Genomic DNA, 21,075 nt, shown 5'->3' on the forward strand with positions numbered 1-21,075 from the left:
TGTGCTAAAAGACATGGTATTTTAAAGAACTTCTTTAACAAAATGGCCGATAATAAGATTTATTTTAATTTTTCAATCTGCCAAAAAAACCCAAAACAAAAAAAATCAAACTATGCTCATATATATATGTGTGTGTATATATATATATATATATATATATACAGTGTCGACATTTTCAGAGCACTTACATTAGGAAACATTGTGTTTCTTTTCAACCATATGACAATACTGTATATGCCACAATAAAATTTACAAAAACAGTCGCATCAGCAGTCATACAAACATCATGATTTTACATTTCAATACACAAGAAAAAAATAGACATCTTCCCGGCACTTTTGTTTCCTCATAACCGCTGCCTGTTTCCAGTCTCCACACGTGCTTTCAGACACTTCGGCTTTTAAAACCTAACAGTGGCTATTTTAGAAGTCCTATCCTCTCCAGATCCAAACTTAAATGAGAAATTTGCCATTTAAAAATACCAACCAATGGTTTATTAATGGGTACGGTGAAGCTTCCCCACCACGATGTGTAAAAAATTGCATGAAAGTAAAAATAAATAAAGCTGTTGTAGAGCAGTTTTGTTTACATCATAGTTCAGAACAGACAAACATAAAACTGTCATTAAAGTTTTATAAAGTAATTATTTATATCCAAATTACAACTGTTCAACAAATCTAATGAAAACAAACTGATTTGGTAAAGGTCCACAGACTTTCACGCCCCAGCACCGTGTGGTTCCAGCTGCCATGGGCCGCGGTGATGACGTATCGCGTGTTCTGACATAAGGCACTAGGTCTGAAGAGGCCATGCACTCGCCTTATGTCATATTACCTGTTACAGACCAGTGAATTCTTTGAAATGAAAAGTAATAAAAATTTCAGGACACAGTGCACTTTAACATACAGCATTTGAAATCGTTCAGACAAAGGTCTGAAAATAGTCTTTTAATGCAAGCCTGAATCTTCAAACACATAAACTGTTTCTTATGCTCAGTTTCAATATCACTGGAAAAAATAACCCATCACTAAACCCTGATATACATTCTTAGCCATTCGACTGTCTTCTGTCACGGTCAGTGTTCATGAGGCAAAGCGTGACCCCAGAATCTCTGTTCAGGTTCTCCTCCAAGGGCTTCTCCACTCACAGTGGTCATTCTGCTTCCGCCTCCTTCTGTTTGGCACCTGTTGGTAGATGGAGAAATGAAAGTCTCAAAGCAAGAGAAAAATACGCCGCAGCTGGGCCTGTCCTACACATAGGAGCAGTGGTCCACCCCACCCCCTGGCTTGGTGGTCTTCACCCATATTCTGAAGTGCCTTGGGAGAATGTTCTAGATGTCGCGAGGCGGGGACAGGAGACGAGCAGGTGGCTCCAAGCGCCTCACCCCCACCTGCAGTCACAGCAGCCCACTTCGAATCTGTTACCATGTCAGAAGTTGAAATATGCAAGATTCAGTTTGAAAAAAAAAAAAGCGTTCTAGCAGTAGAACTGCTAGAATTTTTAAAAGAAGGAACGCATGTGTTTTAGTGAAGGTGCACAGTATTGCTGTCACACAGGCGAACCTCCTTCCTTGTGCTTTGCTTTACTGCGTGTTGCAGAGGAGTCTGTTCTTACAAACTGAAGGTTTGCAGCAACCCTGCATCAAGCCAGTCTACTGCTGCCGTCTGCCAAACAGCACTTGTTCTGTCTGTCACATTCTGGGAATTCTGTGTTTCAAAGCTTTTCATTATTTTACCTGTCATGGTGATCTGCGATCAGTGATCTTTTTCTAAAAGATTTGAGAGAGAGAAAGATGTGGGGGACGGGCAGAGGGAGAGAATCTTTCAAGCAAACTCCCTGCTGAGCGTTGAGCCCAATGCAGGACTTCATCCCATGACCCAGGAGATCATGACCTGAGCTTAACCAGCTGAGCCACCCAGGGGCCCCTCAGTGATGTCTGATGTTACTGTTGTAATTGTTGGCACCACGAACCACACACATATAAGACGGCAGCTTAATAAATGTGTGCCTGCTGACTGCTCCACTGACCAGCCTTTTTCCCCGATCCCGCTTCCTCTCCTCGAGCCTCCCAGTCCCTGACACAGTTCAGCAGCAGCCAAAGTAGGAGAGGAGAAGGCAGCGCCCGGCTGCCAAGCCCCGAAGGACAGGCCGCCCTCTGGTGCGGGGCTAACGCGGCCGGTGACCTGAAGTTGAAGCCGGCGCTCAGGGACCGTCCTGAAACCCGTCGGGGGCGGAAGAACGAGGCTGCGTCGGCTCCGCCTGTGCTCTAGAACCGGGACGACACAGCGGCAGCGGGAGAGCAGAACGGGGAGCGCGGCCTGAAGCGGGGACCGACGTGCCGCAAGCTCAGGAGCAAACGGGCCCGGCCGAGCAGGTGCTGCTCCGGGACGAGCAAAGCACGGGGTTCCCCGAGTCCCCTCCCCGGGGCGGGGGGAGACGAAGAAGGAGCCAGCACAGGACAGCAGCTCGGCTGAGGAGGCGGCGGCGGGGCCGCAGAGGACCGACTCCCATTCCGAAGGCAGCTGTCCTGGGGGGTGAAGGGCCCCCGGGCGGCCGCGGCCGCCGCGGAGAAAGCGCGCGTGACGGGCGAGCCGTCGGAGCGGCGAACCGCACGGTGGTCTGAAGCAGCCTCCAGCGCCCAGCACCCGGAGGGCTCAGCGGCCGGCGGCGGCGCCCACACCCTCCACCCGCGGGAAGACCGACCCGCTGACCGCTCCGGGGGCCGGGCAGCATGTTCGCAGGGAGGGCTCGTCCAACCGAGGCCTGCACGTGGTCGTTTTAAAATTCCTTGGACCCACTTTATCGCGATATTCGCTTTATTGCAGTGGTCTGGAACCGAACCCAGTTATCTCTGAAGTGCGCCTGTACACACTTAAAAAAAGCGTTAGAACGTTTATGGATATTTGCACGGAACACCTATCTGGCTGTTTCCAAATGGGCCGGTGGGAGCGCTACCATTTTTCTCATCACAGTGGCTTCTATTTTAGCTTCAGGCACAAGACTTTTGGAAGAGATTAACAACCTATAAAACAAGGGGCTAACGAGTTGTAGTACGCTCCTGCTTTCAGATTAGGTACTCACCGGTGGTGTGTGGCGCATATACGTAGTTCCTTTGGACTGTCTTAAGTTTTACTTTAGCTGCTGCTAAACTGTTATTACAGCGAATCGGTGTCCTCAGTGGAGGACTGTCAGCTGTTGAAAAGAATGACCTCTGGTACCTTTTATTTGTGTAACAGTGGATGCTTTCTAAAACTGCCTCTTACTGACTAGTCCGTGAACACCCACCCGACGGCACGGCTCCTGGGTACAGTGCCTCGTCGTGCACAAACCAATTCGTGCATGGTTTTGGTTTCAATTCAGAGAGTCTTTGGAGGGATGCCCGCCTGTGTTGGGCGGCTTGCTCTACAGCTGACTGGGCAGAGGCTACATGAGCTGAGCAGCTTGCCCACACTCAGGCAGCTGTGAGGGCATGCGGGGGATCAGGCACATCGGGCTGCACTCATCTGATGCTTACACAGCACCGTCCCTCACGGTGTGAGCGTCTCAAGGGCTGCTGATCCGAGGCAGGCCGGCCCTGTGTTCCAGGAGAGTTCTGCTCCAAATGTTCACTTGTCATCCAGTTAATTAGGAACACGGAGCGTCTTCCCAAACAGTGTTCCACACACTACATTGTAGAGAATTCTAATTCAACTACTATCTTTAGAACATTATTTCTATGGTAACGCACATTTCAAATTCTGGCTGTGAAACAGGGTTCCTCCCCACAGAGCAGTATTAGGGACTTAGAATTTTTTAAAATCTCAAATGTGGATGGAAATGTAAACTCATCCGGCCCAATATTCTCATTTTAAACTTTTCAAAAAATTATTTTAAAGTAATCTCTATACCAATCTGGGGCTTGAACTCACAGCCTCCAGATCAGGAGTCAGATGCTCTAGTGACGGAGCCAGCCAGGAGCCCCAGGCAACATTCTCATTCTTATGGCCTGTGACACTAGGCATAAAGACGATAAAGCACTTGACTTGTTTGCTCTTGAGTTTGTAATGCACAAAGAATCTTGGCCACAGGACAGAGGAGGGCTGAAATTCACCCTGATGCTGTTGGGCACATGTGTGCATTGGCCCAGGCCCACTGCCCGGGAAAGGGGTGCCTTTTTCTGAAGGTGCCAAGCTATGTGCCTGCAAGGAGGAGTCTGCTCTTGAGGAGGCCTTTTCCCACTGCACATGAGGGAGCTGTGTAAGTTGTAGGTTAGCTTCATCACACTCCCTGGACTGGTCTTGCTCCTCTGCTCGATGTCACGTGTGTGAGGTCGAATACAGCAGTGTGTGTTCATGGTCAGTTCTGTGTGGGGCATTCCACAGAACGAACGTCATGCAATCTGCCGCTTCTGCTAGGTGTTTGGGTTATTTCCAGTTTTGGGTTATTACAAATAATGCTGTCAACAGTCTCACATTCATTTAGTCATTTTATCACTATTTCATGATTATGAAGATTATCGTGAGTTTCAGGTTCCCTAAGAGCTGAAATTGAAAATGACTGTCCAGAGTTTCTGAGCCCGTGGACGGCCCCCAGGTGTTGCTGCTCTCACGTCGTGGATGGGCTGTTTCTCACTGGTGCCACGGATTCCTTTCAGATGGGCATCTTTAGGTTATAAACCAACTGAAACCTAGACTTGGCTAGTTTGGTTTCTGAACTCTGAAAATCAGTACTCGAGTATATGGCACACTTCAGACTCTCAGAAGTGACTCAGTCTGCGGTCTTGGCCTGTCTTGGCACAGCTTAGTCCGGCCCCAGGCTGGACTGTTTGTACTTCATGGGGGCGGGAAGGGGAGAAGCAGGGAGGAGAAAGAGGCCTGGTGATTTTCAGACCCTTCAGCCCACCCCTCGCTGTGAAACATGGCACACAGCAGACACCAACCCCTCTTTTCTTGGAGGCCCCTCCCCATCTCCGTGCACGCTCCCTGACTGCGGCGTGAGTGCTTGCTCAGAGTTGATCTGGCAGAGGATGAGGTTAGCCACCAGCGCTGTTTGCTCGTTGGTGTAATTTCCAATACACTATTAATGGAAAAAAGTTTGTGTTTAGGTCTTCTGTTTCATATACTCAAAACACAAGTTTTTTTTTTTTTTTTTTAAGGGTAGATAATGGTTTCAATAGTTAGAACCCAATGCATTTCCCACCTATGTTTTCCAGGAAATAGTCCTAAAAATAAAGCAAAACTGAAGAGATCTTTGCTTTTAAATGGAAAAGGTTATGAATCTGGCAATGAATCCTCAATTATTCAGGCACTGTGGTCGTGGATAGGATGCTAAGAATACTTTCTATAACCTTTTCTCTCTCACCCAACTAGAGCAGTAAAACTACAAAGAAACACCACACAGAAAATGCACGTGGTTTCCAGAGGCGTGGGTGCTGGAGGCACCCGCCCCGCTCCCCGATCGGCCTGTGCGCTAAGGGAAGGGCCGGCGGGCGGCACGCATACCTGCGGGCGTGAGGATCAGCGCTTGCAGGATGTCCGACAGGGAGATAATACCCACGATGCTATCTGCTTCATTCACGACCACCAGCCGATGCACCTGCAAACGAGACAAGTGGCTCCCCTGTCAGTTTACAGAAGGTTCTGCCTACAATGGGTATTAGCAAATATGTCTTTCATATACTATACAAGGAATACATCCCACAAATAAGAGACAGAAACCATGTCCAGAACCATGAAAGGTCTTAGGCTCTAAAGTTAAAATGCAATGCTGACTTTAACTACTTGTAGGAAAAATTTGCCAGCTATGTCCCACTGTTCTTAGATTTTAGAGTATTAACATATGAATGATACAACCCAAAACATGAAGTACGATGTAGTCATAATACTCTCTTAAGCATAAGTTTTTACATTTTTAAAGTAGTATTTCAGTTTCAAGTAACTATCCGCTACTGATTTACACGGGAAAGACGTCCAAATGAGCGCTGGAACAGAATAGGTCACGGTTCATTGTCTTATAGTCTTTTCTCCACGAAGTTCATAATTAATATGTTCATATGGTTCAGAGGATAAATGAGCTATAATAAAGTAAATAGAGTACATTCACATCTCATGTTCTACTCAAGTCTTTTATAAGCGAATGGCCAGTGTTTTGAGGTATTACTCTGACAAAGCATCCTTAACACAGGAAAGGAGTGAGCAGGCATCAAGTTTCTCTGAGCGTCTCTGACTTCCAAGCTTTAGCACTTAGGCCTGAGGCAGCCACACACCTGCTGGTTACCCTGGAGACGATCCTCTTCTTCTCCCTCTGGAACAGTTACCCACCCCCCCCACACACATACTGTGGGGGGCACAGGAAGGAGATGGAAGGAAATTCTATTTTTAGATTTGTCTCTGATACTGTGTTGGGGATGCTTTTCACATCTTAGCTTGCTTCGGGTTTAAAAAAAAAATGACTTTGTTCTTTCTCATGACATGACTTTTAAGTTTCTCTAGGGGAGTCTGGCTGGCTCAGTCAGAAGAGCATACAACCCTTGATCTCCGGGTCCTGAGTTTGAGCCCCACGTTGGGTGCAGAGATTACTTAAACTTGAAAAATTTCTCTAAAAAAACTGTAGGGTCTTCAATAATTCTGCAATACAATTATTTATAAATTAAAATAACAGCTTATATCTAGGATCAGAGAACGGTTTCTAGTCTATGAGACACATTTTGTTAACGATCAATAATGCTAATTAAATAACTCTCTTTAGAACTACTGAAGGTCAAGGAGAGGCCATCTCACCCAGAGAATTAATTCCACCAGGCAGAACTGACCACCAAAAACATTTTCTTGTCATTTGCTGCTGAGTCTAAACTAGTGAATATTCCTGGGTATCAAAAAGCTGCTGTGGTATTTATGTCATATAAATAAACCAAATCATTGCTGATACTGTTTGCCCTTTCTCCAACAACTGTATTTAAGGTAAAATTGGCCTTGGTCCCCCAGTAAGAAGTCACTGGGTTAAAGAAATTATTTAATTTTTTAAAAAATTGATTTATTATTTTTTTAAGATTTTATTTATTTGAGAGTGAGAGACAGAGACAGTGAGTGAGAACACTGAGCGGGGAGGAGAGGGAGAAGCAGGCTTCCCGCTGAGCAGGGAGCCCGATGCGGGGCTCGATCCCAGGACCCTGGGACCATGACCTGAGCCGAAGGCAGACGCTTAACGACTGAGCCACCCAGGCGCCCCAATAAATTATTTTAACGGGGAAAAAAGTCAAGATGCATAATGAGAAAAGTATTGAATGACATCTTTATTTTCCTCAATGACCCATTTCCTATTACAAAGAAATATCTGTTGCTTGCCAGATGAACTGAAAGGACAAGCCAGTTACCTTTTTTCTTCTACCTGAGGGATGCATGCTCCAGCGAGAGAGCTCAGAGGAGCACTGCGCTCCTAGTGTTCTCCACATTAGCCAGAACCCCACCACCCGGGAACAGCCAGTTAGTACTGTGCTGTGGGTCCTTCTGGCCTCTCTTTTGCACATATATATGCATATAAATGATTGAAATCATACTATATACAGTAATTGGCTTTTTCTCTTAGGAATACATTGCTAATGTTTTTTTTTTTTCATATCAACCAAATACTCTTCTAGAACATTTTTCACTCTTATGAGGGGCTCTATCATATGGACGTCCATTGTCTTTATAAACAGGATCATTACCTATGATCTTCAAAAGGCATGTAATTCTAAGGACCTTATTAAAAGTTAAGATGTATTCCTAAGTCAATGAAAACTCTTTGGAAAACAAGACTGATGGATATTAAATTCAAGTAGAAAAAGTTAAAGAGTTCATACTGAGATGCTAGTCAAATATATTTCAAAAGCCACAGTAGTGGTAATGGGGGGTGGGGCCTCCCCTCAGGTGAGCACAGGGCAAGGTGGAAGTCTTCAGTACCCAATGATGAAAATAGAGCTGTGTTTCTATCTGACGGCTCCAGCAAGGGAGGTCGTCTTCTGATGCGACCTCTACTTCATATGTAATGTTAAGAACACCTGTTAGCCTAAAAAATTATCAGGGACTTTTCTTCTTGGACTGCATTCTCATATTTACAGTAAAAAGTACCAGAGCGGACATAGCATTATGAATGGATTCTGCCTACTCAGGGACTGTTCCAGAAAGAACACTGCTGCATCCTTCAGTCCTAGAGAGGGATAAATGGGAGACCATTCCTATCCCTGGCTAATAAGAAAGGAAAGGAATGATCTGGGGAGTGGGTATACTGAGTTAGATGCGTTACCCAGTGGTCTCGCTCATCTTTTATTTTAGTGCACCCAAAAATCCTACACGCAGTAAAGTATGAGGGCGCATGAGTGCTGAGGGTCAGGAAGTGATGTTATCAGACTGCCTACTATTATCCAAATCAGGCAAGAGAGAACATTAACTTAAAAAGATCAAAAGATAATTTTGATTTATCCTTCACTTTGTTAAAACTATATAATCATGGGAGCCTGGGTGGCTCAGTTGGTTGAGCGTCTGCCTTCGGCTCAGGTCATGATCCCAGGGTCCTGGGATCAAGTCCTGCATTGGGCTCCCTGCTCAGCAGGGAGCCTGTCTCTCCCTCTGCCTCTCTCTCTCTCTCTTATGAATAAATAAAATCTTAAAAAAAACCCCAAAAAACAAAACTATATAATCACACATTTTTAACTTCAAATTCATAAATACCCTAATGGAACTCAAAGCTCTTGGGACATGTTTTCTTAATTATGTATTTTTTAAGCCATGGAAGTCTCTTTACCAGTTTGATTCAACTATGGTATCAGGACTTATCAATTCAATTCAATAAACATTTCCAGATCAGCTACGCGTCAGGCAACACGCGAGGTTCTGGAGAGGGAAAGTGGGATATCCGACGGAACCAGCCTCTGCTTCCCTGGCCGTTCCTGCGATTCACGATCCCCCCACCGCGGCACCCCGGTCAGTGAGTACTTGGGGCAGCATGGCTGGGGCAGGGGTGCGGAGGGAGGAGTGGCCCTGCTGCCTCACCTCAGCCCGCACTATTCTGTCCACGATGGTCTCCAGGATTTCCAGCTTACTGCACTTCACGACACCCTCGAAATACTGAGAGCGGTGCTGAAGGGCCTGGGTCACTGTGATATCTAGGTTATTGTAGGTTTTTTCAGCAGCAAGGTTCTGTAATAAAGTAACAATGAATTATATCCTTTCATTTCAATTCACATTCATAACCAAAATTAGTAAGTTTCAAGTGACCTGATTTTTAAAAATATTCCTGTTCATCACCGTGCCAGGTTATCACATGCAGTTAGCATTATTTCATCATCAATAATAACTAAAGCTTACAAGGTATACCTTTGTCGTGGAGCACCCTTGTGACATAGCATCGGCGTGTCCTACAGAAGAATCCCCCCATTCTTACCCTGTGAGGCTCTAGAGCCCATGTGAATAAAGTCTTTGGAGAGATGGACTAACATTTGTAAGAAGGGGTGAGAAGTGCCCCAGGGTGCCCTCCACAACGGGCCCTCCCTGTGAGCCCTTGCCCGGGGAGCCAGGTTTCCGCTGGGAAGGCGCTGAGGGAGCCCTGGGATCGAGCAGCTGTGGAGGAAGAGCAGGCCAGACAGGCCCCACAGACCCATGGGGCTTTAACCTTAGACGGTCCTGCTCAACCAAATTCCAATTGGCCTGTTTTTGGGTGTCTGTTATCGTTAACCAGAATAAATGAAACAAAAGGGTTTGAGACAGCTGGTTGTGAAGTATTTAACACTGCGATCAACATTAGGGCCAAAAAAGATGAGCACATTTGGGGCTACTAGAGTTTCAGTTCACTTTCTTAGAAATGCCATAAAACCCTAAGGAAGTGCATTTAAAATGGGGAAAAGAAAGCAGCCAGAGGAAACATGTAGTACTACCGCTAGTAGATTTATACCGGGGATTAAAAAATAGGACTTGCAATCATTCTCCTGAATGCTTTCTGCTGTTGTTCTCATCAGCAAACAACAGGATCCCTAGCAAGGGATCCACCAATTCGTGTGCACGCTAAGCACCTGCCGGCTGGCAGAATGAACAATGTCTTGTGCATGGCAATAGGACCATTTAAAATATTTACACATGCTGTAGTGCTGGATAAACTATCCATATACTGAAAAGACAACTATAAAATACTAACATATTCACTGCTAAGCCAGTGAACATTAAGTACAGTGACTATGGGCAGTCTACGGAATCCTCTGATCCACACATCCACAAAAGCTATTAAATTAGGGAAAACCGCAAACAAGTAAGTGAGTTCGTTTTAAATGCATTCTAGATGACAGGTGTGACAAAATTAAAAATACTTACAATTACATCAAATTTGGAATAAATATCTACAACTTTTCCTAAAAATGAAAACAGATGTTAGAAAAATGTCCTAGAAACAAAAAATAACATTTAAAATCTATCTTAACCAGATACTTACTAGCAATAAAGTATTGCTAAGTAACAAACTTGTCTAACTTTAAACAAACATTAAATCACATGTTAATGGAAGATGTGAAAATAAGCCAGTCAGAATTCTCATTAACTCGAGGGCTCCTTGGTGCTGACTTGATCTGCCTTATCTAAATTTTCATCCCCAACCCCTGCCCGCCACCCACCGGATCTGATCCATTGACTATTTAACATAAGTTTGCCCCCAGGGGACAAAGTGTGGTCTCCGAGGCCCTGGTATGATCAACCCACAGACCTGACTCATCCACCACAGGCAAGGCCGACACTCGTCTCTCTACAAAGACGTTCAAGGCTTTGATGATGGGAGTGTCCGGGTGGATGAAGGCGATGTTGTGATAGGTCCCAATTCCAAGGGCATCCAGGTTCTGCTTCATGAAGGCAGGCTTTGGCATATCAGACATCTAAACAGGAAGATAAATACAAATGCTCTAGAGCCCAAACAGACCTTTTTAATGTTCACATGTCCACACTTGGACGAAAAACTTATGTATAACAAATTAAAGTTAGTGTTCTCTACCAATCTGCCTGGCTGTCTGAATTAACATGGAAATGTTACGTATAAGAATTGTAGTTTTTGTTCAAACTGGTTTCTATTCTAAGCTTATATTTAACTACTCAGTAAAATACTGCAGAACACACAGATCATAAGGTTCCCTTTCCCTTCACTCACTGAAAACGTGGATGGAAGAGGGAACAAGAGGTCTCTGGAAATTAAGACCCATAGCCACCCAAGAATCCTTTATTCTTAGTTATTTATGTTAAATTCCTGGCCCTGTCAGCATTATTTACGAAGAACCCACACATTTCCAAACACAGAGTGTTTGATGGGAATGGTCTGAGTTGCGGCTAAGCTAGTCCTCACCCCATCCCACCCTACATCCTGAACTCTCCTCTGGAGGACTCTAACTTGTGATTACTAGGAGCAAAGAACAAGCCAACTGAACAGAATTAAAAGAACCTTTAAAAGTTCACTTTTCTTTTCATCGGCTGTTTTAGAGGAGGAGGGAGAAGTCAGAAGAGAGAAGTCTAGGGTCACGTTTGACTAACAAAATAAGGTCTATGGTTTCAAAAATCCACCTTGTATAAAGGGTATAGTTGATTCCGTCCTCCTGGTGTACCTTATAATTATCAGGAAAAGATGAACAATTAGAAGAAACAAAATGTTCAAGTCAAAGAGTTCATCAATATTCAAATCATGAGAATCCTAGAAATTTAGAGAAAAAAAGAAAGACCTATTAGGTCATCTAGCCCATCTTGATGCAGGTTAACCCCTGTTCTATATTGTACGCTTAGGCTAACTGTCAAATGTCTCCACGGGTAAGGCCACTTTTTCTCAGAAGATGATCTCAATTCAGTAAAAATCAGGGTCTGAAATTTATTTAAAATTCTGTTATTTTAATCTGAAAACCTCTAGTTGCATATTCTAAGAGTGTGATTTAATTACCATATTGGCCCAAATGTAAGGCGGTACTGGCAGAGGCAACCTCCTCTACTCTTGATGGAAGAGAAAACACCAAAGCCTGTCTCCAGCTGATACTCCTTGTCTGCAGGAGCGCAGACTCGAAAATGGGCTGGACTCGACCTCGTCACATCTGGGAGACCTGGCGCAGGTTTAACCCTCTGAGCCAGGCACCTCTGAGCCGAGGGGCGGCGGGGGGAGGGACGCCACGGGGCAGAAACCACTCTGCCACGTGCCCGCAGTGACCTGCAAAGTTGCTCCACCTCGCAGTTTCACCACCTATAAAATGGGATTAATCAAAATACCTACCTGAGAGGGCAGAGGCGAGGATTAGCCGTGTCTTGTGAAGTGCTGAGGACAGGATCTGCCCCGTCATCAATGCGTAAGAGTATGTAGCTCTGACGATTAACGTTATTTTACAATGCTTACTCTCTGAGGGGCTGAAAGCCTGGGGGCCCTGATACACAGCCCCAGCCTGGGTCCCGTCCAGCCTGGACGCTGGGGCGGCGGCCCGAGCAGCACACAGGCCTGTGCACGACAGAGGTGACGTCTGTCCAGTCATCTCCACACGTCCCTAACTGTCCCTGACACGGTCTCTCCACTAAACTGTGTGCTTTTCAGTAACCTACCTTCTTTCTTAGCATTTAACCACGGAGAGTGTTAGTTTTACACGTAAACTACTAAAATATAGGACTGGCTTGGTGGACAAGGGATATCTCCCACTTACTAAACCCCTTGTGGTTCTGCCTGCAAAACTGAGGCAGAGCCCCGGGAGAAGGAGCCTTGGCTCCTTTGCATCACACCAGAATGCGAGTTTATTTCCGTAATTGAAGCTGTGTAGAAGGAAATGGGAAAGCTAATGTGATGTAGATTTTTAATGTCTGTTAAGTTCTTTTGAAAAATGATTTCACGGGGCAGCTGGGTGGCTCAGTAGGTTAGGCGTCTGACCTGTGATTTCAGCTCAGGTCATGATCTCAGGGGTGTGAGACGGAGCCCTGCGTCGGGCTCTGCACTCAGTGTGGAGCCTGCTTAGGATTCTCTCTCTCCTTCTCCCTCTGTCCTCCTTTCTCTCTAAAATAAATAAAATCTTAAAAAAAAAAAAAAGACTTTATATGATCTCTTCTGAAGCAGGAATGAGGCCTCCTACTGGTCACAGCAGACCAACTACTTCTAACCTCAAACTCAGTGCGTGTAATCCAAAGGAAAAAAATTAAAGCCCTCTTGTAAAAACTCTGGTCCTTCTGAGCCTCTTTTAATGTTGACCAAAGAGATCAATATTATGGATGATTATGAAGACATCTCGTTCCAAATACAGTTGAGAAAACCTACAGATAACACAGCCCGAATTTGGACCAACATGGTACTCTCTTGCCAAAATTTTATTCGCTTTGTGTTTTTCTATCACAGCAATTTATAATAAGATAATCCTGGGGACAGTATTTTTTGAATGTTTCCAAAATCATGATACCAATAAAGCATCATAAGGCAGTTTGCTATAAATACTGGCTCAATTTATCTTACACAACACTTTCTTAATTAGACTGACTTGCAAATTGCTTTACTGCCCCTCATATTTTAGGTGATAAAATATTCTAATTTAAATAGAGAATTCCAAGGGTTTTTATTATTTTGATACTTGCACTGAAAGGCGATTGCTTTTTAATTGGAATCAACTTGAAGAATGTGCAATTTAAATAGAAGTAAGTTGAGAAATTGCAGCTGAGAAACGGAGACCTCCTAACAATCCCAATTCCAAAATTAATGTCTCCTACTGAGGTGAAGGAGCCAACTTACTTGAAGTTAATTAGTTAAAGTAGATGCAACTATGTCTTTAGAAACACTAAAAACTACTTACAAAAAGCTGGAGGAACTTGAGGATTCTTTTGTGGGTAAGTATATAAAGTGCATTCCCACTGATAGGGTCAATAACTGGCAATCTGTGGATTTTATTTTTGATCAACGAGTATACAGCATCGAAGAGGCTGTGGGAAAAGCCATCAAAGTTGTTAGGAGGCTTTAAAGAAAGATGTAAAACGCTCTGGACCACCCCTGCTTTAGAAGCATTTTCAGTGTTTTTTACATCATAGCAATAAAAGGTTGACTTGATTTAAAACAGTGTTTTGGAAAAGTTTTAAACTGGCTGTCTCAGCAAATGTTTTGATTTTTTGGTCTGTGTTAATGGCAGATACAAGAGCGAGCTCCAGATCGCTAAGGAGAGAAGTTTCTAGTAGTGCGTTTAACACTGCTGTTCGAGAGACGGCAGCGGCGAGCCCCTGGGACCACGAACAGACACCAGCAGCGGCGGGGAGCTGTGGACTGCGCCCTGAACTGGGGCCGGCTTCGTGTGGCCCGCTCCTGGACTGCCAACCAGGAGACCAGTGTGTTTACCTGGTTGTTTTTTTAGGACTTGGAAATAAAGTAATAAAAATCAGTATTCCACTTTTTCTTGTTCGTGCTTAGAGTTTGAAGAACATTTTCATACAATGTGGAAATGTATCAGAGCCGTCCCAGAAAGTCTGGATCACAACATATGTGCTAGAGCGCTACTGAGGGGCAGCGTGTTCTTCCGACCGCCTCTGGACCAATGTCTAACAGAGATTGCCCTTCAACATCGGGGCACATTAGAGCCCCCCCCGGGGGGGGGCTGCTATAATGCACATTCCTGGGCACTACTCTTCAGAGGCCACCGAGCAGGTCGGACGTGGAGCCCAGGCATGGGCAGAATTAACAAGCTCCCCAGAGGGTTTGTGTGGCAAGTGATCAGGATTTTAAAACTGTTTAGTATGACCCTCTTCCCAGCCCCTTATCAATCCTTTGGGCAAACAATGGCTGAGTCTATGGTCTCTAAATTTATTAAGTCTGATATCTGAAATAAAGGAGGCTGTCCCCTACCTAGATTAAAAAAAATCTATCAATCATGGAAACAAAACGAGAATCTGAATAAAGGAGAAAAACTTTACACGTTTACCTTGCGTCTGGAGATATATTCACTAAAGGCTTAAATGTTTCTTGTAAATAAAGCTCTGTTTTTATAGAAAGAAAATATACAATTAGTAACACATTGGCTGTTTGCAATTATTACATAAATTTCTCTTCACTTTACAGATAACAATTAGAGGGATTAAAAACCAAAATCAAATACATCTACTTTACTGAACACTACTGTATAAATTATAGTTAGGACAATTTTAAACAACTTATAAACTGTTTTCAGGACGTTGCCATTGTGGAAAAATTAAATATTTGAAAACAGTATTACAACAGATGTTTTAAGAAGAAAAGTCAAGCAACTGGATGTAAAAAGCAGTACCAGCAGAGGTCACTAGAATGCTACCAAATTACTATCACCCTCCAGAGATGAAGCGCTCATGAAATCCTTTAAAACTAATTTTTGTAGGTTTTAACAAACTTTGTTCTTTAAGCGTTCTTAAGTTTTATTTTACCAAACTGATGCTCAAAATCTGTATCTTGGGGATCTTTGTAGTCTATAGAAATTATCTTTCTAAAGATCCACTGTAACTAATTGCCTTGCTGAGGTTTCTCCACAGAAAGCATTCAAGAATATCTTGACATTACCATTATTACTACCGAATACCATGTAATATCAAATTGTAAATATACTTAAATCTTGGTCTTACATTACTTATATAGAATTTGGTAAGAAGTATCTCTCTTGGTGTTAAGTTATATACTCATAACAGGCAGTGCTAAGATACAGATTTCATGTTGACCGAGTTTGTCTGCTTTGACTTGATAAAGCCATTATAAACCAACTATATCATTCGATGAAATTTACAGGTCAAAGGGAATTAAAAGAGCCCCTAGCCCTTTAGAGAATTCTAATGGACGTTCAGATTTCACAGCTGCCACTCACAAAGGTTGCTTATCATTCCAAGCAGATTTTCCATTTTTAATTAACGTTTTTCTGTCTACAGGTCCCTCCGTTTCTGTCCAGGCTTTTCTCTGAGACCCCTACACAAGCCCTCCCCCAATGTCTGTCAGACTGCCTTCCTCAGTGACTTCCACCCCATCCAATCCACACCCCGCCCCACCGATCCAGCACGATGGGTCTAAGACAGAACAATCACACAGTCGTAGAATGAGAATTTAAAAAGTAGCTCCATTTCAGAAACGACCCTGTGATTTTAAAGGGTTATTTTTTCATGTGATTTATCCAAATCTTCCAGTTTAAAGTTCATTTGTTCTATATTTCTCCATATTTTGTAAAGAAATAATTATTAAATTTAAGAACAGATCCTTGCTTTTATTAGTTGCAGGAGGCATTCCCTTGGTGCATTTTCTATCTAGAGACATGTCTGTGGGCAAGGACAGCCACACTCAGGAGTGAGTGGTGACTCCGCTGGGGGCAGCGGCTGGGGCCCAGGCGAGCTCATTCGTCCTTATGTCCCAGCCTTAGTATACAGACATGCTGTAGGTTCTCCATAAATGTCCATTCAACAGAATGGATCATATTTATAATAGTATGGTACACTACCGAGATTAAAATAGAAATGTTTTAATTATGTAGTTTATTAAGCAGAGAGAGAAGGATCCGTGAAGTTAAAACATATTTTACAAACTAAGCAGAACATTTTTTTCCTGATATGAAAAATTTTTAACGCCCAATTGTGCTTACCCCTCCATGTTTCAATCTTATGTTCCTCTAATTCATAAATCTGTACCTGCAAATGAGAAAAATTCTTATTTACAAATGTTAACATATACTACATAAGAAAAATTACTTCATAACTACTGCAGAGTCCCATAATTCAGCAGGTGGAAACGATAATTCAGAAATACTGGAAATATAAAATGCTCTACATTTCTTTGGAGATAAATGTTTTCTAAATTTAAAACATAATTTAGGTGCCTGGCTGGCTCAGTCAGTGGTGTGTGCAACTCTTGAGCTCAGGGTTGTGAGTCTGCGCCCCACACTGGGTGTAGAGTTACTTAAAAAATAAAAAATCTTAAAAAAAAAAACTAGTTATAATATTTTCATTATTTTAACATGAAAACTTCTGATACACTTAAATTTTAAAACATAAATGGACATACATACCCAATTCCTTCTTTTTAAAGATACAGAAAATTTTTAGCAACTCTAGTTTAAAAAGGACAAATGGTTAAATTGTGCTAAGGAGAGATAGAGGAGAACTTACAACCAACACCATAAATACAATTATAAGAGAACATTATGAGCAATTATATGCCAACAAATTAGGCAATCTGGAAGAAATGGATACATTCCTAGAAACGTATAAACTACCAAAACTACCAAGAAATGGATACATTCCTAGAAACATATAAACTACCAAACATATAAACTGAAACAGGAAGAAATAGAAAACCTGAACAGACCCATAACCAGCAAAGAAACTGAAGCAGTAATCAAAAACCTTCCAACAAACAAGAGTCCAGGGCCAGATGGCTTCCCAGGGGAATTCTACCAAACATTTAAAGGAGAATTAACACCTATTCTTCTGAAACTGTTTCAAAAAATAGAAATGGAAGTAAAACTTCCAAACTCATTCTATGAGGTCAGCATTACTTTGATCCCAAAACCAAAGATCCCGGTAAAAAGGAGAATTACAGACCAATATCCCTGATTGAACACGGATGCAAAAATTCTTACCAAATACTAGCCCACAGGATCCAATGGTACATTAAAAGGAGTATTCACCACGGCCAAGTGGGATTTATCCCTGGGCTGCAAGGGTGGTTCAACATCCGCAAATCAATCAACGCGATACACCACATTAATGAAAGAAAGGAGAAGAACCATATGATCCTCTCAATAGATGCAGAAAAAGCATTTGACAAAATACAGCATCCTTTCTTGATCAAAACTCTTCAGAGTATAGGGATAGAGGGTACATACCTCAATATCATAAAAGCCATCTATGAAAAACCCACAGCGAATATCATTCTCAATGGGGCAAAACAGAGAGCTTTTGCCCTAAGGTCAGGAACATGATGGGGATGTCTACCCTCACCGTGGCTGTTCAACATAGTACTGGAAGTCCTTGCCTCAGCAATCAGACAACAAAAAGAACCTTTAAAAGGCATCTAAATTGGCAAAGAAGTAGTCAAACTTTCACTCTTCTGAGACGACATGATCCTCTATGTAGAAAATCCAAAAGGCTCCACCAAGAAACTGCTAGCACTGATAGGGGAATTCAGCAAAGTCACAGGATATAAAATCAATGCACAGAAGTCAGTGGCATTTCTATACACTAACAATGAAGCAGAAGGAACAGAAATCAAGGAATCGATCCCATTTACAATTGCTCCAAAAACCATAAGATACCTAGGAAAACCTAACCAAAGAGGTAAAGGATCTATACTCTGAAAACTACAGAACACTCATGAAAGAAACTGAGGAAGACACAAAGAAATGGAAAAATATTCCATGCTCATGGACTGGAAGAAGAGATATTGTTAAAATGTCTATGCTACCGAAAGCAATCTATACATCCAATGCAATCCCTACCAAAATACCATGAGTATTTTTCACAGCGCTGGAACAAACAATCCTAAAATTTGTATGGAACCAGAAAAGACCCCGAATAGCTAAAGGAATGTTGAAAAAGAACCAAAACTGGAGGCATCACAATTCTGGACCTCAAGCTGTATTACAAAGCTGTAATCATCAAGACAGTATGGTACTGGCACAAAAACACAGATCAATGGAACAGAATAGAGTCCAGAAATGGACCCTCAACTCTATGGTCAACTAATCTTCAACAAAGCAGGAAAGAATGTCCAATGCAAAAAAGTCTCTTCAACAAGTGATGTTGGGAAAATTGGACAGCCACATGCAGAAGAATGAAATTGGACCATTTCCTTATACCACACACAAAAATAGACTCAAAATGGATGAACGACCTCACTGTGAGACAGGAATCCATCAAAATCCTGGAGGAGAACACAGGCAGCAACCTCTTTGACCTCAGCCGCAGCAACTTCTTGCTAGACACATCTCCAAAGGCAAGGGAAGCAAGGGTAGAAATGAACTACTGGGACTTCATCAAGATAAAAAGCTTTTGCACAGCAAAGGAAACAGTCAACAAAACTAAAAGGCAACCCACAGAATGGGAGAAGATATTTGCAAATGACATATCAGATAAAGGGCTAGTATCCAAAATCTATAAAGAACTTACCAAGCTCAACACCCAAAGAACAAATAATCCAATCAAGAAATGGACAGAAGACATGAACAGACATTTCTCCAGAGAAGACATACAAATGGCCAACAGACACATGAAAAAGTGCTCAACATCACTCATCACCAGGGAAATACAAATCAAAACCACAAAGAGATACCACCTCACACTGGTCAGAATGGCTAAAATTAACAAGACCAGAAATGACAGATGTTGGCAGGGATGTGGAGAAAGGGGAACCCTCCTACACTGTTGGTGGGAATGCAAGCTGGTGCAGCCACTCTGGAAAACAGTATGGAGGTTCCCCAAAAACTTAAAAATACAGCTACCCTATGACCCAGCAATTGCACTACTGGGTATTTACCCCAAAGACACAGATGTAGTGAAAAGAAGGGCCATATGAACCCCAATGTTCATAGCAGCAATGTCCGCAATAGCCAAACTATGGAAAGAGCCCAGATGTCCACTGACAGATGAATGGATAAAGAAGATGTGGTGTGTGCATATGTGTGTGTGTATATATCCATCAGCCATCAAAAAAATAATGAAATCTTGCCATTTACAATGATGTGGATGGAACCAGAGGGTATTATGCTAAGCGAAATAAGTCAGAGAAAGACAAATACCATGTGATTTCACTCATATGTGGAATTTAAGAAACAAAACAGATGAACATAAGAGAAGGGAAGGAAAAGTAAGATAAAGACAGAGAGGGAGGCAAACCACAAGAGACTCTTAAATATATGGGACAAACAGGCTGGAGGGGAGGTGGGTGGGGGGGTGGGGTAACTGGGTGATGGGCATTAAGGAGGGCATGTGATGTGATGAGCACTGGTTGCTATACACAACTTATGAAATACTGAATTCTACCCCTGAAACTAGTAATACAATATATGTTAACTAAATTGGAATTTAAATAAAGAATAAAAAAAATTTCCATTTCCATTTTGTGGAAAACCAGCCATAGAAAATTTTACAAAGACCCTACAAAATCTTTCAAGTGGGAGCTCCCAATCTCACTGAAAATTCAAAAGGAATAAGGTTTGAAAGTAAGACTGGAGATCACCCAAGGAAGAATTAGCACATGTATGATCAATGGCACTAAAACCAGAAAGATGCACACAGGGTCAGAGACCCGTGGGACGGTGTTGAGTGGCCTGATACACATGCAACTGAGGTCCCAGGGGAGAAAGAGTGAGATAGAGAAAAATACCTGAAGAAACAGCAGTCAAAAACGTCCCAAATTAGGTGAAGCGCGAACCTAGAAGATCATGGAAACGCAGCATGCCTGGAGCAGGGATACACACAAGGAAAACCAGACGTAGGCGCGGGGCCGCTAGTGCTGAAACTGAAGGAAAGAGTCTTGAACCAGAAGGAAACAGCAGACTATCCAGAGGACAGAAGGATAAACCTTTCTATTGACTTCTGATCCGAAGCACTGGGAGGCCAAAGGACAATGAAATGACATCTTCCAAGTGTTAAAAACAACTGTTAACTCAGTTTCTATAAAACAGCAAAAGTGTTCTCCAGGCATGAGGATGACATCAGGACATTGTCAGATGAACAAGAACCACGATGGCTGGGCACAAGAGAACTGGACGGATGGCCCAGGACCGTGGGCACGGTGGGGGGGGTGCACACACCACAGGCAGCAGTGAGAGACGGCGCCTCAGCATAAAAACTATGAATGCTTTTTCTTTTTACTCTTCATTGTTTAAAACAAAAATAAGGGCAGATTAAATGGAACTATATTTTATGCAAAAAGCTCAGTATTAACTCCAAATAGATTTTGTGAAGTGAAAGCGGACTCTGAAATTCATACCGCAACCAGAACAGTACAGCGCGGAGAGGTATGGGAAATATCAGTGGAGCTCTGCCAGCCACGACGGAGGGGACAGGGCTACGCTAGTCTCCGGATGCAGACAACTAGAAAATGGGGGAAAATATGTGCAACAGCAGTTCTCAGACATTGGGCAATCGGCAG

General features: G+C 43.0%; 1 protein-coding gene across 10 annotated transcripts in view; it reads right to left on the reverse strand.

Annotated features, from left to right (window-relative positions):
• Positions 1 to 910: 910 nt before the first annotated feature.
• Positions 911 to 21,075, reverse strand: part of PRKAG2 (protein kinase AMP-activated non-catalytic subunit gamma 2) — a 255,248-nt gene continuing 235,083 nt past the window's right edge. For all 10 annotated transcript variants that reach the window (XM_073887557.1, XM_025862118.2, XM_025862116.2 and 7 more), the window contains 8 exons: positions 16,565 to 16,610; positions 14,897 to 14,951; positions 13,784 to 13,910; positions 10,705 to 10,870; positions 10,320 to 10,357; positions 9,009 to 9,155; positions 5,481 to 5,574; positions 911 to 1,184 (listed from right to left, as the gene is read on the reverse strand). In XM_073887557.1, the coding sequence (XP_073743658.1) occupies positions 1,153 to 1,184; positions 5,481 to 5,574; positions 9,009 to 9,155; positions 10,320 to 10,357; positions 10,705 to 10,870; positions 13,784 to 13,910; positions 14,897 to 14,951; positions 16,565 to 16,610 (705 nt within the window). In that variant the 3' untranslated portion in view covers positions 911 to 1,152. The remainder of the gene's footprint in view (positions 1,185 to 5,480; positions 5,575 to 9,008; positions 9,156 to 10,319; positions 10,358 to 10,704; positions 10,871 to 13,783; positions 13,911 to 14,896; positions 14,952 to 16,564; positions 16,611 to 21,075) is intronic.

This window comes from Callorhinus ursinus, unplaced genomic scaffold, assembly GCF_003265705.2.
Source record: "Callorhinus ursinus isolate GAN/ISIS: 27379988/994484 unplaced genomic scaffold, GSC_fseal_2.0 scaffold80, whole genome shotgun sequence".
Classification (NCBI taxonomy): domain Eukaryota; kingdom Metazoa; phylum Chordata; class Mammalia; order Carnivora; family Otariidae; genus Callorhinus; species Callorhinus ursinus.